A 17,418-nucleotide genomic window follows, 5' to 3' on the forward strand; every position below is an offset into this window, starting at 1 on the left:
AAATAACCACAAATGTCACAAGAATAAAAATTATGCTGGTCTGGGAATCCATATTCTCCTACAAGTTACATTGCGGCTTTTATTTTTCTTTAACATCATATGCCACACTTGGGGGTCGTACCATCTGGATTGGTTACGTCAAGATTTTCTTCTCTTCCATCTCCTTTCTCAGATGTTTACTTGGTGTCAGGTTTTCAACCAAACATACTAAGAAACCTAAATTAGCTGGAATGCGTCACATTTCTAGGTGCAATATCAGAGCAGTAGGTTGGTTTTCAGTTGTGTTGTGCTACTTGACCATTCAAAAAATGCTTCCCAGTCAAAATATTGTGCAAAACTCTTGTCATGCTGCCCCTGCCTAGCAGAAAAGATCTAGTTTTCTGAAGTGTTGAAGACAATTTAGCATGAGCAAGCTAAGCTACATACTGAGGTCTTCAACAGTCAATCTGGCTAGTTTCACAGGTCACAAAAGTGCCAAAAATAACAGAGTCACATGATTCACACACTTTGCTTTTTAGTGCTTCTTGTAACACAGTGGCTTATCTCTGGTTGTAACTCTTTTAACTGCAGACCTACATTTAATGCACAAGATGGTGCTGCCATTTCATACATATGTTTATCAACTGGCTGATAATCAAATGCTGCAGAAATTCCAGCGCATGCAAAAGGTAATTTCAGATCAACTAGAAGATCTCTGGGCAAATGGCAGCAGAATGGCAAGACTAATGCAATACTCCTAATTACTTTAACCATAGCAACACTAAATATAACTGGTGGAAAGGAATCTAAATTAGGCTTCTGAAATTGTGGGTTGGGGACTTGGGAGAAAACCTGGAGTGGGTTTTTAATAATGGACACATCCATTATTAACAACAACAGACACAACCTACATTTTGGCTTTCAATATAAAAAGAACTGGCATGCCCAGGGCCCAGCACTCTTGGGAAAGACCACTGCCTGATTTCATGAGGCAACATGGGTGTTTATCTGCACTGCAATCTTCCCTCTCGCACACCCTACTCATGGTTTTTAAAACTCTGGAAAGTAGTGTTATGCCTTCCTCCACACTACCTAACAAGCACTTTATCAGCACCAACTGGGATCTAAAAATCAAATGGAAACCATGTCCTCTCAATATGGCAGTCTTTTGGATGCAGCTGAGCAATGTGTCTTCCATAGTTCTGGAGAAGGGGGCATGTCATCTAGAAGAAGACCAATAGGCTTAAGTTTCCTCACATGCCCTCTTCAAATGCTGCTACATTCATTTGGAGAACTTAAGAAAATATTTTTGCACTGTGTCCAGTGAAGTCATTCTAGATTTCCAACAAGAAACAAGAACACACCTTCAGCATGCAAGTGATCAATTCTTATTCATCCACTATTGCAGTGACAGGCAGATTATCTAACTTTGAGACAGTGCTGTCAACTCATTCTTTAGAGTTCAAGAAGTTTCCCTTTACAGAAGTGGATTTCCCACCTTCCCCTACATTCTGCCACACCATCTGGACAGAGCTTATACCTTTCCCCCTGAGGTCTGTACTTTGGCTTGCACTTTAACTTTTAAAATTTGATTTTGTTAGGCAATAGGTTGTATTTTTCATTTAATCGCATGCACCGTCTACTTTTATGTGCCTTTAAAAAAAAATCTAATGTTGCTTTATGTTTTAATGGTGGATCCTTCCTATAACTTTCTATATAAACTTATTTCCACCTGCACAACTCAAGATTTCATGGGCAGGCGAGAGAGCTAGTAACAGACAAATATGCTGATTTTAGGAGAAAAATATTGTATCTCTCATTACACAACAATGCACAAAAGCACTTGTAGGTATAGAACAGGAAGCTGACTGCATTTTAAAAATATTTGGTGCTGTTTGCATGAGGAGGTGGGGTTAAGAGCAACTCATTGCTGAGCTGATTAGTGCTTAGCTAAACTCCAGTGTGTCAACATTGTCAAATCTTCTTTCAAAAACTCACATTAAAGTTCCAGGTTTCACTTCTTCCTCAACACACCCAACTTAGTCATTTATCTGCAAGTATAAACCACTGAACTGTGGAAGAGGGTTTGTCAGGAATGCTTCTTAGTGAATTATAGATTTCCTGCTGAAATGCCTTTACTACTGCATGCTATATTTCATTTAAAAAAATATTCTAGGAAAATTAATGTGCCCATCTGCTGGTTTAAAAATACTGTTTTATGCCCATTAGGATCTGTCGCTGATGTGTGAGCATAATAAATGAAACAACCAACCTGCAATGATTAGCTGAACTATGCACTGAAAAAGAACCACCAGCTGATGGCAGCATTCACCATGTGTATTTTCTGTAAATGCACTACCTTGGCAAGTTCCCTAGATCAGTATTTCTCAACTTTGGCTCCCCAGGGACTACAACTCCCATCATCCCTAGCCAGCAAGGCCAGTGGTCAGAGATGATGCACACTGTAGTTCAAGAACATCTGGGGAACCAAGGCTGAGAAAGTCAGCTCTAGATACTATAGTAAACCATGTTTCTTTTGTATTTCTTTTTTGGGGGTGGCGGGGATAAAGAGAAGTGGCTTCCCCCCCAAAAAAAACCCTGAAGGCAATATTTTAACCCTTTGTGGGATGAAATGTTTTTGACACTCCTTTTTAAAATATGAATGAGTTTTAAATTTTACTATGTCTTGGCTGGTTTTAATGCATGTGTTGTTTGTTGTTGCAAGTCGTTTTCAGCCACGGAGGTGGCACTGAGAGGGTGAGGCTGTGGTTTGCTCCAAAGAAGAAACAACTAGCAGCAATGAGGAAGAAGGGCTGCCTTTCCTGAGAGGCCCAACCCCATATCAGCTAGAGAAAAAGAGCAAGTCGCAGTGGTTGCCAGTGTGTCATAGTGAGTCAGGAGTTAGGACTGGGTTAGTGAAAAGCCCAGGAAGAGGTACCTGAAAGGAGAGGCACACCCTGTGAGGGGGGCAGGGAGGGGGGCTTAGAATTTCTTGTCTGAATTAGAAACAACTGGTATCCCAAACATATAGATTGTGGGTCAGCAGTGCTTCAGTTCCTTGCCCCCAAAATGCCTGGGATCACATACATACACCAGCAGAGGTTCACATCCATATACCTAACTGGATATGGAAATCACTCATAGAAAGAAGGTGCTGCAAGTGGTTCTTCACCTTACATCTCCCTGATGTAAAAGTTGAGGCTTTTACTTGCTTAACCCTTTTTAAAAAACCTAAAATCCCACCTATCAGCTATTTGGAGCAGGATGTACATCGGGAAGCACCTCAAGAGGCCATCTGTAAATTCCTTTTCATAGCAGAACACCTACACTGAAACCTCAAGTTTCCATATATCCAAGTTTTAACTGTTTTCCAAACCACCTCCTTCCTGGACCTAACATATCTGAGATGAGATAGAGGTTACTCTCAGAACATATGATATTTCCAATTAGAATTCCCATCTTTTGGGCATATTATTTAGGGCCCTATTCAAAAGACAGGATGTGGGTATTTAAAAATACTGCTATATAGAAAGAACACTTTCAATGGTTCTGCTAGGTTCTGTTTGGACACTAAGGTTACCATCCAAGACACACTTACCTGGGACCAAGCCCCGCTGAATACAGTGAAAGTATGTAGAGGGTTATACTGTAATTCCTTCTCACAAGCAGCCCTTGCATAAATCTACAGTTACAGTAAATATTATGAAACATGCCCTACATTTGATATACCACAGCCAGAATTCAGCACCCATGGGTTAACATTCTAACAAGCACAATATTCTCAAAATAGTGTTCGGTGCTTTAACTGCTAGGACAAACCTACCGTTCTCGGGGGGGGGGGATGGGCACAGAAAAGGCCAAATAAAAGCCACTCACACTGTATGTACATCTGATAAAAATCAAAATAACTCCAGCAATAGTAAAAAGTTAATGTTTGGAACATAATATAAATATTTTGACATTTGACATTTTCCTGCTGTAACTTTTTTGCTAGGAGAGAACTGCCATCTTTGCTGTTCAGCAATTCATATAATCCTCAGCAGTTGCGTGGGCAAAGCGTGTTCTCCAAAACGGACAGCAAGACACCTTGCTGTTTCTGGGCAGATGGTTTGGCCAACTTGTAAGCAGGGGCAGGCTGTTACTGGGGAAATTTAGATGTTGCCATTTAGTGATTGACAGCCCTATTTGTTAAATACAAGGCACGCAGCAATGGACGTCCTCTTTCGCTGCGTGCTTCCGATCACCCACCCTCCCTTCCCTAATGTTAGGCTGTTTGCTTGACCTTGCTATTGCCTGTCATGGGGTCGCCTGCTTTGGGGCAGGGGCCCGGTAGGAATTTTGCCATTTGGCTGATTAGTGTGTGCCACTTGGTTTTCGCCTACCGCGTAGCAAATCGTCACAACTTGTAAGGTTTGCGGTTAGGCATTGGTCTGGAATTGGTTGCTGGAGGGGTATGGATTCGGCTGTGCCTGCCCCCCAAAATGCTGCTGCTAGTGGAGGGGCATGGATTCGGCTGTGCCTGCCCCTCCAAAATGCTGCTGCTGCTGCTGAAGGGTTTTACCGTTAAAGTAACCCAGGGGCTCCCCCATGCTTTTGGTCTGAAACCCCCTGGCAAGGGGCTAGGGCCACGCAAGCCCCTGGGAGCATGCTGAGGAGAGGTGAAGCATGGTTCCCAGTCCCCTCTCTCTTCCCAGGTGACTTACCCTTCCTGACTTCGCGGGGGGTGCGAATGTCAGAGCTGTCCCCGTGCGGGGGCAGTTAGTGCTACCAATGCCTAAGCAACCACTCACATTGCTGTATTTGAATAAAGTTGTGGCCAAAATTATGCCAAAAAATGTAAACAAAAATTAAGTGTCAATTGGGTTTTCCTTTGGGGTGTATTGGGGACCTCGACACGCAACCATGGGACATACCAAAGACTTTTCAGGTAGTCTGTTTTGCATAAGGCCTACAACTGTTTAACTGCCAGTGTACAGGTTGTTCTCTTCACATGATTGTTGCGGGTTTCAACTGGCCATTATGGCTGCAAAGCTGACAACCCAAAAATGCTCTCAGTACACTTTAAAAGTCCAGAGCAGGTTTTGTGCAATAGTGCATCTCATGCTGAAGAAGATGAAAAAAATATCCAAAATGCCATTCTTAGTATCATTATCTTATATCTGGTCCAATTCACTTACCTGTTTCTTGTCCATTGAGGATGGAAGAGTTCATAATGCACCTTTCTTAACTAGCAAAACCATTTGCCTTTTTAAAAATTTCTAATTAACTTCCATATTCTACTTCCTGATTCAACTGATATCCTGTGCCACCAGTTGATCCAGAAGTTGTCCATGCCAATACAGGTTTTCCTAGTTTATCTATAGCCTCTGCTTGTCCTTAAGAACAGTTATGTACCATACCTGTTACACAGCAAGACCAGCTTGGCCTACACAGAATCCCTACTGAAGAGGAAGTACTGTCATTTGTAGATAAAGAAACTGGATTAGGCAAGAACAACATTAGAGAGAAATGGAGAGACTAGTTGATACACGTTGCCTAGAACTGTTGGTGAACATAAATGGAGAAAAGTCCATTACTCTCCATAGAGTAGCAGCCAAGGAAACCCAACCACGAATGACATTGTCATGTATGTCCTCAAGGAAAAAACAGCAGCAGCAGCACCAGCAATCCTCACTACCTGAGATGGAGACTTAGGGATGCCTCCCCCAGGTGTTTCCAAAGTGGATGGCTCTGGCTCATGGTTGATAGCCTTGGTCTCAGGGCTGGTGATGGGAGTCCCATCAGGCGGAGATGAGGGGGTTTTGTTTGCTTTTGCTGGGGTACTGTCACTACAGAGAGAGAGAGAGAGAAAGAGAAAGAGAGAGAGAGAGAAAGAATATCAGCATTTGAATGAGCTTTTTATTAGAGGTGGCTTAAGGGATGAGGGAAAGTACCCTTTTAAATTATTATTTTGCAACAGATGCCCGGCCCCATTACTGTAATAGCACAAACTTTTAATGCAAGAAAATGTGTGACAATAATCATGTAGTTTGATGCAGAAGCTATCTTCAAAAACAAACAGCAGCTGCTTTTTTGCGTGGGCATAGTACACATGGGGTGTCTTCATTTAACTTTTGCTTCCCACACCACAATTGTCAAGAAAAATTCACTTGGTCCATAAGCTGCTGCCTCTCACAGGAAGATGCCCATGGCAACTTCCTTCCTATGTCAAACAGCTGCATGGGGAATAGATTTCATCAGGTCTGTGATGTGGGAGGGGAAGAAGAGTTCATTCTCCTTGCATTCTGTGGTCTTGATCCTCATAATGTAATACAAACTGTATGTTTAATGCCACGTGTAGTTTGGCCCCTGCATACAGCAAGCTGTTATCCCCTAAGAATTCAACAAGAAAGAATCTGACTTTTCGTAAATGTGGTATTTACTAAATTAAACAGGGCCCCTAATAGATCAAGCATACAACCTTTAATCTCACCAGTGTCTTTCACCCTCCCACACCATGCTCTATATTACGCAAGAATTATTTCAATCACCAAAGCCACTGGTTAGCTGTGATAGCTACAGGCACATAACAAGATAGGGGGCAACAAACCATATTGAAACAACATGGAGTATAAAGCTCAAGTTTGGAGCAGACGAGCTGTTTTGAAATACATTGTTCTTGGAAAGCAATCACAAGAGCTGGATTTCCACACCACATTGTGTCATCTCAGTATTTAGAAATTGTTGAGAATGTTTGAAAACTGTCTCTAGCAACAAAACAGGAAACACATGCTCAGGGCCTGTCTATGGCTGAGCATTCATACTAGGAAGTAAATCCCACTGAATCCAGTAGGACTTACTTCTAGATAAACATATTTGAAACATGGTTTTAAGAGGGGACCCTAACCAGTTTGTTTATGGGAGCCTCATATGGGAATTGCAGAAAGAAAGTAACGAAAGGTGGGTCACCAACTCACACCTCAACCATTCTCCTGCCTTGCATGTATCCTCAAAGGGACTCTTGTTTCAGCAAGGAGGTTGAAGGTCTTTTAGCTCTCAGATCTTATCCAAGGACATACACAGTGGGAAGGAATCAATTGAGAGTTCTCTCTGTAAACTCAGAGATACACAGTAATACCAGCCACCATGCAATTCAGCAAGCTAGTTAGTATATAAACACAATACAACCAAGCACCATGTCCCGTAAGCATCCACCCAACTTAACGTTATCCTCCAACATCTACACTATTTTTAGGAAGTATAAGGGGAGAGAGAGGTTAAAAGGCTGACTGGCTCCTGTCCTGAAAAGGACAAATTTCAGTTGAAAGAGGAGTAAAAACACAATTCTAAGCTGCCACAGAATATAGAAGAAAAAAAGGATATGAGATTATTTTTCTTTAGACTTTCAAGAAGGAAGAACAGGAGACCTAAAAACTCATCTTCAACAAGGTTTGAGGGAGAGAAGAAGACTGCTCCCATTTTTTCCATCTCCTCCCACCCAACCTATGTCTGTCCAGATCCACTACAAGTTTTCCTGAAGTTGCCTGCACTTAAAAGGAAATCTGGCCTTGGCACACAGCTGCAATTTGCTCTCTTAAGCAACTTCTAGTAGTTAGGTCTGCAGTACGTGAGTAGACCACAAGGTATTCATTTATTCTTTGGGAAATACAAAGGTCCATATATCTTCCGTTGGCAACTTGCAAAGGAGGGTGGAAGTGGTTATAAACATTTGTAAAACGCTATTAGGATTATTCAGAAACACCAATGCAATTCATAATTCCAAAACAAAGCAATTTGGATCATGCAGAAACTCCATTTCAGTCACCAAGCTAACAATGCACTATATGCTGTTAGAATACAGCCTGGCCTTTGGCTTTTACATCCAAATCAGAGCGGGCAGGGAATGGAGCTTGCTGGTACCTGCTCATCTTTTTCCTCAGCCTGGAGAACAGTTTAGTTTTCTTTCTGTTGAGGACGGCACACGAAAGTGATGTCCATTACAACACGGCTCAACCAATGTGAAAGAAAGGTGAAGATTCCGTGCATGAGCTAATGTACATAGTTACCATGAAGAGATTTATTCAAAGAGGACCTATGGGGCCTTCCCTCAGTGTGTATCTGATTAGCTTGGCAGAGGGGGTGTCCGCCAGACATTTTCAGTAGAAAAATATCCTTTTAAGTGCTGTGTGAATGTTCAGGAGATGGGAAGAGGAGAGATCAAGGACTCATTGCTTTCCAATTGCAAGCTACTTGCTACCATTGATCTACCAAGTTACCTCAAAGTTATATGGAGGGCAAAGGTGGAGGTTAAAAACTAGAAAGCTAAGCAATCCAGCAGGTGGCTGAGTGAGCCAAGGACCACCGGCTATCAATCAACATATCAATAGTGTGAGCCTACAAAAGAATAAGCTTGTGTCTTATTTAAACCTTGCACTAACATAATGGGAGTTACCTCCTGAGGGTATCACCCTATGGCATATGATCCCACCATGTGCACCCACCCACCATCCCGCCAAATGTCCAAGTCCTTTCCAAAGTATCTTCACCCTGCAATATTTTCTTAAAGTCCAAAGCGACCATTCTACCAATGATTTTGTACCATAAGATGGTGGAGAACTTACCCCCACAAAACCAATAGGGGGCTGAACAACCACTGGGGGTGAGTTTTGGGGTGAAATCAGAAGCTCCTGAGAAGTATTTACTTTCATGTCCTTCATATCCCATCACAAGTTTCTTAGGGTGGACTTTCATGCCCTTTGCACATTCTACTGCAGGGATGGCTGACCTTCTTCAGACTGAGGGCCACATTGGCCCATGGTCAACATTCCAAGGGCCACATGTCAAAGTGTATAAGTGAATATGGCATTTTAAAATAAAATAAAAAGGATATTTGAGAGGTCCGGAAGACATCACAAAAACCTTTTGATGTCACAAAATCACAGCCAAGAACCCTCAGGAATGGGTTTGTTTTAAAAAAAATAAAAATAAAGTAAAGTAAAATGTATGGGTGGAATTCAGAGGAATGCTAAGATGTGCATAAAATGACTCATGCATGTGCCCGCTAAAACTGTTCTGGGGGTTCCTCAACCCCTAAAACAGATTTAGGGGGCAAAGGGGAGCCACAGAAGCAGTAAAAGAAAACTTCTATCATTATTTAAAAAAAATAAATTTTAGAGGCACAAAAAACAAACCTCTTGCAGTGTGGGGTGTGCACATATGCCCCATAGGCTAGCTGCCCCTAGTCCACTGGCTGCTCTGAGAATTTTTTTATCTCCTGTTATCTGCATATCTGTGTTGTTGTTTTTTACACTATATATCAGGGTGTTTTAACTTTAAAAATAAAATTTTGCACATATCATTGTGCGTAGTATTGGTACAATATTGTATAAGGACAGCCTGCTCTTTTTACCATCTCGCCATTTTCTCCCAAGCTTCAAACCTATTATCAGGTATAAATTGGAGTCATTCTGGCAGACCTCATGCAAAGAACAACAGGACAAAATAAAAAGATTGTTTCAATTATGAGAGCACTCCTTCCAAAGTGTCCCCAGAGAGAAAACTGTAGTGTTGAAATGACATCTGAGTTGAAGTCACTATGAACCTAAGGATGAGGAAGAAATGAAGCTTAAAATGGAAAACGTCCATCTAAATTTCTCTCTCCAGGGTTCCTATACATTTAAATCAGGGCTGGCTAACCTGTGTCCCTCCAGATTCTAAAGGACTCCAACCAGAGGCAGATTTATGGCAGCATGACCAGTTTGACTGCACTGGACACTGAGCCTTGGGGATGCCACTGTGGATGCTGCAGCTATGATTTAGAATGGAACAAGGGGAGGCACCCAATTTTGGCATTGCACAGGGTGCCACTGAAATTTGAAACCCCGAGGTCCACCACTACTCCAACCTCCATCAGCCTCACCCAGCATGGCCAGCAGTCAGGCATGATGGGAGTTGGAGTTCAACAACATCTGGAGACCAAAAGCTAGCCCTAGCATCTTCTCTCTTTTTCCTCATGGCACGATACATCTAGAGTGGTACTTGTTTGTACAATGCATAAACAAAGCATACTGATAAAATTGTATCCGTGTTCAGCCTCTCCGTCTCATTCGTCTTATGCATTGCTCTTACTTATCATTGTGCAGAGCTGTGTTCATGCATGGTCAATACGAAAGCACTCTACATCTTGGGGGTTACACAAAGTGCTCAGCTCATTGCCGAGAGTATGAGAGCCAAGAGCTCCCTGGTGTCTGCTTAAAAAAAATTCCTTAGCTTCTACATTTAATTTAATTCAATGCACCTACGAAAGAGTGAGCATAAAGCAGTTGGGTTTAAAATATCATACTGACCTCCATTTGATTTTGCCAAAGCAGGGTGGAGTCAAGCCACAGTTCTCCTTCTGCCTAATGCAGTCTTGGCACATTCAACTCATTACTGCTAACACAGCATGTGGGACTCAGAGCAGCTGGGAGTGCAAGTTCCCAAATTGCTTCATCACTCATGCATTTGGGTGAGAGCCAGAGGCCATCTCATCCAAGGAGTGAGGCCTACCTTCTCCTTAAGAGCGGAGGGTGGGGAAAGAGAAGTGTGTGTATTTACACAACCCTAGCTAGTTCCTCCTTATTCCTATTTGTGCCCATAAGCAGTGCTGGGTTTATTCAAAACAAAACTCTAAGATACAATGGATTTCTTTTACAAATGAAAAGGGGAAGTGAGTCATTGAACAAGTCCTTTAAAGTGTTAGGGCAAAAACAGAAACTGCTAGGTGGCCTTCATTGTTTTTCCTCCAGGAACCCAAAGGTTTTCCTACTTCTACAGCAATCCAGTCATGAGTTTATCAGTTCCTGGACCGCAGTGGCTAAGCTATCTCAGTCCATGAGCTGCCTCTGCTGTCACATCAGTCAAAGTTGATAAAAGACTCTGCAAGTCACTGAGGCCATCTGAGCCTCAAGCAACAAAGATGGACCAAAGAGCATCCCTAGACTGTAACCTGCTCCTTCAAAGAGAGCGCAACCCCATCCAGAACCGGCAACTAACCTATCTGCACAGGACTCTTAATCTCAGGTTTGTGGGTTCGAGCCCCACGTTGGGCAAAAGATTCCTGTATTGCAGGGGGTTGGACTAGATGGCCCTCGTGGTCCCTTCCAACTCTATAATTCTATGACTCTATCTCTTGGAGCTGGGCGGCCACTCAGCCACAGAGTCTCCATCTTGCCAGGATTCAAGCTCAGTTTGCTGACCTACATACAGCCTACTGCTGCATCCAGACACTACCCCAGGGCTCACACAGTCACACCTGATACAGATGTTATGGAGAAATGAGGACACCATGCTCAAAATCTCCATTCCCACTGGCTTTATATAGATGTTGAATAGACAAAATTGAGCCCTGCAGCACTCCAAATGATGAGAAGTATACTTTCTGCCCACCCCAAATGCTACCCCCTCTGGATATGCACATAGGATTGGAACCACTGCAAAACAATGCCACCGATACCCAACATGTTGGGCTGGGTCAACAAGATACCATGTCAATGAGAGCAGCAACAAGATTGAGAAGAAGGGGCAAAGCTGAAAGTTGGTTTAATACCCTGCCCTGTTCCGAAGCTGATAATCACAGTTTCCCATTTCAGACAACTTGCTGAAAATTGACTTCAAAGGGAGGTGTGAAGGGGATGGATGTGCAAAAAGGCTCATAAATATTGTGGGCTTATTAAGATGAGATAATGATTGTCTAAATGCAATCACTGTGTGGTTAGATGCCACAGCTGCATGCAGAATGGAAAAAGAGCAAAAAAAAAACCTGTGATTTGTATGTTTAGCTACGCAGCTCTCATCTTAATGACTGACAATTAGTTTAACTATATTAATCCCTCAAGGCTGTAGAACTCATTTTTTTCCTGAACCCCATCCATTTTTACTGAACATACAAGTGTGTTAACATGTATTTCACAGGGACCCTCAGCTTTTAATAATATGGACTGCAAGGAACAGAGTCAAGGAGCCCAAAGGGCCAGCCTTTAGCCCCAGAGCTGAGAATAAGGTTTATTATTATTAATTTTTATTATTATTATTTATATAGCACCATCAACGTGCAAGGCATTTTACAGAGTACAAGAGAACAAGTGTCTGCCCCCAAGGAGCTTACAATCTAAAATTTGACACAGGGAGGAAAAACATAGGAAGGGGAGGAAAGGGGGGGAAGGCAGAGGTGAAACAGGGAAAGAATATGTGATTAGTTCAGGTACACATACTTAGGTTTAGCTACAGGCTGAGTATGAATAGGACACAAGGACAAGGGTATTGTGCCAAAGGTTGGCGCCCTGTTAAGTGGACTTGCTCTGGTGCCTTTAAAACAGCAGTCCGACACAGAGAAATTTCCTGTTCCTATCACTGTATGACATACCAGGAAAAGCTTCAGTGATTAATTTCTGTGTGTCAGTCAGCTGTTAAAAACACAGGAGCCGGGGCAGAGAAAAAGGAGGTTTCAACCATAACTGAGAACTCCATTCATAAAAAGCATGAGAGATGTTTGTTGCTTCTCACCACTCCTATGCTCCCCACCCCTCCCTGCCCTTCTGTCCACTGCTGTTTTTCAAAATGTTGCTTCTGAGCAAAACACACTATTTTTTTTTAAGGTGCACAAATTCACCATAGTCAACAAATGTTAAGAACCATGTGATCTTTGTGGTGTGCAATGGGAGATGGAGCCCTCACAGTGGCTGCCGTATCTGTAACAGCACACAGAAAGAAAAGCATTCAGTGGGCCAATTCTTGGGCTGGCGGGGTAGAAGATTAACAACCAGTGTATCACTGGAGACCGTAGTCAAGAGAATAAGACAAACACAAACAGCGACCTGCTCCCACCTTCCCACAATGCTAGATATAGTAATGACTAACCTTGGCTGAGCTTTAACAGGATAGGTGCTTGTTGCCTGTGCTTTGTCTAGATTCACAAGGACATCATTCAAGTTTTGGTTCAGCTGAAACAAAAATATTAAAATGAATAAATAGAAGGTCAACAAAGGAAAGAATTAAGCTCACAATTTTAATACAGTGGCACCTCTGGTTACGTACTTAATTTGTTCCAGAGAACCGTTCTTAACCTGAAACCGTTCTTAACCTGAGGTACCACTTTAGCTAATGGGGCCTCCTGCTGCCGCTGCACCGCCGACACACAATTTCTGTTCTCATCCTGAGGTAAAGTTAATCTGAGTTACTACTTCCAGGTTAGCGGAGTCTATAACCCGAAGTTTGTAACCCGAGGTACCACTGTACAAGAGCTTATAAAAAATGCATGAAAACCTAGAGGATGGGTTGGGAACAGGATCTGGCCAGTGGGTCAAATTCTACCCTCACCCAACAAACATACCCTAAAGGCCATTTTGACGGTGGCGGGGCCTCCCACCTGTCAATTGGCTGGTGTCATAATGATGTCAGGTGACCCAAAACAAAACAGAACCTATTTGCAGACACAGCTTAAACCAGCAGAGAGAAGTATTTTGCAACGCTGGCTTCAGTTCAAGCTGGCAATGCAACTTTCTCTTCTGACAAGTCCCAATTTGGTGTACAGATGTCAGTGGGTTTCTTATAAGCACCAATCAGCTCTTTGGTGTTATAGGAAGTTCTCTGGGACCAGCTGTGCTACAGAAGTTTCCAGTAGACCTAATTAGGCCCACAGGTTGAAGGTTCCCCACCCATAACATTACAACCCAGAACATAGGCTACGGGAAATGGTCTTCCATTCATTCCCACTGATTCATGGTCACAGAAACTGAAAGCACCAAGTCCTGTGAGCATCATTTGACTTCCAGAAACAGGTGCCGCATAAGCGAAGCCTGTGTCTCATTAAGGAAACAAATTCAGCTCGTGTTTCTACTGTTTCCTGCCTTTTCTCCCCCTTTGCCCCTTCTATCACATACTTCCACTACTATGGGCCCTTGTGTCAACACAGGGTCTTTGTTCCTCAATGCGACTTAATGCCTTCCTTCTGCTCTCTCTTCCCATCCGCAGCCAGGAGCCTTGCTTGGAACTGCAGCAGCCTTGGTTGCTATGGAACCACAGTTTGTCACTAAACAAGATGCTAGGCCAAACTTAGCGTTCATGCCGTGGGGCGGGGAAGGGGTGACGGCAGCCATGTGTTTGCCACAGCAGCAATTCAACCGACCTCCCCCAGGCTCTAATAAAACGTAGATAACTGCAAAGGAAAAAGACCTTTCACACACATAATCTTTTGCCAATACAGGGAAAATTGGGATACAAAATCTTGTTACCGAGTAGTATCAAGCTGTCCAAATGTGTTGGATGAATGCATCACTGCTAAGCAACATTTTACTAGTTTGTCTGGCCCTGTCTTATTCTGCATTCTCTGCTTTGAACCTTAAACTTGTTGGTTCCCTCTTTTGGGATTTGTGCAGAATTCAGGGGAGGAGAGGATATAAAGTCGTCATTCCACATGCAGGCATTTAAATTTTCTGAAGCAACTGCATGGCCTATGTAACTATATGCATTGGACATTAAACGAAAACCCTTTATGGACTGGTACCAATTCAACAGCTTGACAGAACAAACTATGCCATAATAGTATAAATCAAGGCTTCTCGCTCACAGGTGGGCTCACACAAGTAAAATGGAAATAGCTTCATTCTTCCAAAGCAGAAGAAATACGAGCTGGCTGAAAGAACTCACTAGGCATAGCTAAAGACAGATGCAATGGGGACAGAATGAGGGACCAGGGCCAAATGAAATGATGATTTATTTAATTGCATTTTATGTCCCACTATTCTTCCCCAGGGAAACTCAATGAAATAGACATGGTGCTCCCATGCAGAGCTGCTACGTTTCAGCAAGGCTGCTGAACTGTGAGCTTTCTGGTCATGCTCTGGAACTGAAGCAGCTGGTCAGGTAAGAGCAGAGCTGCCATGCTAGCTTCCCGGCAAGTGGGTTGTTGGTGTTTACTGGAAAGAGGAGGGATGGACAAAGCAGTGGGGAGGTTGGCACACCACTAGGAGCACCTGATTGGCTCCAGAGGGAGCCACCATGCCAGCCTCCTCATTGCCCCACAGCCTCCCCTTCTGGTAAGAACTAGTGAGCCATGGAGCTGATGTTGTGGCCCCACCCAGCAAGTCACTTCTGTTCTGTAACATCATGAAGGGATATGCCAGTGAGGAAAAATACCCTAATAACAATGGGAGGTGGTACCATTATCCCTGAGCACCAACAGCTGACATAGCTACACCTCTCTTACAGTGGGTGAGGAAAGGCATGGGGGAGAAGCCAGATTAGCATCAATGGTCCCCAAAGGGGGAAGAGGAAGAATGTCACCCATTGTTACCTTGCTCATTTCCTTATGGAAGTTCTCTTCTAAACCTGCGATACTCTGGAATGTGTTGACGTAGAAACCAACACGACTGGAAAAATGAAAAATAATATAAGTTACTGAAGACATGGGCAGCTGCTTTTCTTCCAATTATTCACTTGCAGAGCCATAATGCTCAGTGGAACTGAACCTTATGAGTTTCCACTTAGCGAAAGGAACTGAGTGGACCAATACATCATGGCTGGAATCAGTCAAGATATCGTTACCCTTCCCCTCCAACCACATCCCCCTTGAACACAATTTGAAAACTACTGAATGTGCTTACCTATTCCATAGTGAAGGCAGTTCTTCCTGAAGATCAATGTTCATCTCCTCAAACACTTTCTGGGCTTTTACTAATTCTTCTTCAGCCTAGAGAGGAAGGATGGGGCAATGATATGCACAGCCTCTGGGGTACAATTCAGGGGAAGGCTTACATGAGCTTGCTGCTGCATGCTCCGTAAGTGGGTCAAGACTAGGGCATTCCAAGAACTGGGTTTCTATAGATCTACTGCCCAAGAGCCTCTTCCCATCCACCCTACAATCCACCTCTGTAAAGAGTGTGTGTAGGAGTCTCATCTGCAGCCTGGAAATGGCATAGGGAAGCCCTAATGTTCAGAGTGGAAGAAACAGCCAGTGACCTCTGAGACTGGCTTTAGATGTGATGTGGATCCTGAGGAAACAGAGTTTCTGTCCCATGCACTTCCTGTTCCTCAATGTCTGCATCGTGTTACTTTGTGTTACTTCCAAAGCCACTCTATGCCTTAGACTTATGTTACCCATCCATATAATCTAAGCAGTGTGGTCGTAGCAATTTGTGAGTTTTCACAAGCAATTTCATGGTAGAATTCCAAAATCCTGCTTCCCTACCTTGTAGAACTTCACACACACAAAAATAGCTCCCAGGCTAAATATTTTAAGCTCAAGACCTGCTCCCCACAGATAACAATTGTGTTATGAAGTAACATCAAATATATTAGCAGGGTGCTAATTCAGACTGAAGGGTATTATTAGAAATTTCCCAGTGTTTTCCAGGAGCCCTATGACACTTCCACTCCCCACCCCCTGCAAGTTCAGTTTATCTTTGCAGGAAATTGTGATTAATTTCCCTGACTCTTGATGACTTCCATTGTAGAGTCTTGGTCACCTTCTCCAATCATTTTCCAGTTAGGATCCTGAATCTAAATTAACTCCAATCTCACAGTCCATTCAGTGTTTCCCTTTATTATTTTGATCACAATACTTATTAATTTTCTGCATGGCCTTTCACTCCTCCCCAGTAGTGACGAGAATGCCAATGTGTAGCTGCAGATTCTAGGAAAGTGGAACTCTAGGAAAGTGGTGGATAGTGTAATAATTGTCCGAGTTTGAATCTGAAGTTATTAGGCAATTGGCACCACCAGAGCTATCACTGGCACAGTTATAATGCATCTGTTTCATAAATGTAATCTGGTGCAGCAAAAAGCCTAGCACAGCTGGGATAAACAATGAATCTCGAGTCTTATCTATTCAGCAGCTTGTGTTAACAGGGAAAAAATGCAAGCAACTTACTCATACTCCACCACAAGAGCAAAAATGTCACAATGCCACAAGCCTCTATAGATCACTTATAGAAAGCATCATTGTCATGGACTGAACCTCTGGATATTTGTATTGTCAAAGGAGGCTTGTATTCTGGACTTCCTGTCCTTGCCAACAAATACAAGGGAGATTGCAGTGGTCTAGGATGCTAATATAAAAAATAAACTTTTAGTTGCTAAAACATAGATTATATTAGTAATAGTAGTAGTAGTATTTCTTACACAAGGTGTTTACTATAAAGCTAGCCTGAATCAATGATTTAATTAATTTACTCTTGCTCTGGGCAGACAGACAGAAGCCAAAGACAGATCTATCTTTATGTTGAGAAAACTAAATTAAATTCTGTTTAGGGGTTACTAAATCGATCAGGATTATGGTTTGAAAGTCTGCTAACTTTAGCAGTCTGCTAAATAGTTTTGTCTCTTAGTACTGTACTAAACTGCTTCTATACTCTTGCCAGGTAGAACCATTTGTGCTTGACAGCTCAAAGAAGCAAAAAAAGCAATTGATACAAGTGTGTACTT

General features: G+C 42.8%; 1 protein-coding gene across 33 annotated transcripts in view; it reads right to left on the minus strand.

The window, feature by feature from the left end:
• Positions 1-17,418, minus strand: part of BIN1 (bridging integrator 1) — a 109,527-nt gene that overhangs the window by 24,346 nt on the left and 67,763 nt on the right. For 21 of the 33 annotated variants that reach the window (XM_083430577.1, XM_083430588.1, XM_083430583.1 and 18 more), the window contains 5 exons: positions 15,600-15,685; positions 15,290-15,365; positions 12,856-12,938; positions 7,879-7,923; positions 5,657-5,807 (listed from right to left, as the gene is read on the minus strand). In XM_083430577.1, coding sequence (XP_083286703.1) covers positions 5,657-5,807; positions 7,879-7,923; positions 12,856-12,938; positions 15,290-15,365; positions 15,600-15,685 — 441 coding nt within the window. The remainder of the gene's footprint in view (positions 1-5,656; positions 5,808-7,878; positions 7,924-12,855; positions 12,939-15,289; positions 15,366-15,599; positions 15,686-17,418) is intronic. The other 12 variants (XM_083430586.1, XM_083430589.1, XM_083430587.1 and 9 more) reach the window with 1 other exon arrangement.

This window comes from Podarcis tiliguerta (genome assembly GCF_965153285.1).
Source record: "Podarcis tiliguerta genome assembly, chromosome: 1".
Taxonomy (NCBI): domain Eukaryota; kingdom Metazoa; phylum Chordata; class Lepidosauria; order Squamata; family Lacertidae; genus Podarcis; species Podarcis tiliguerta.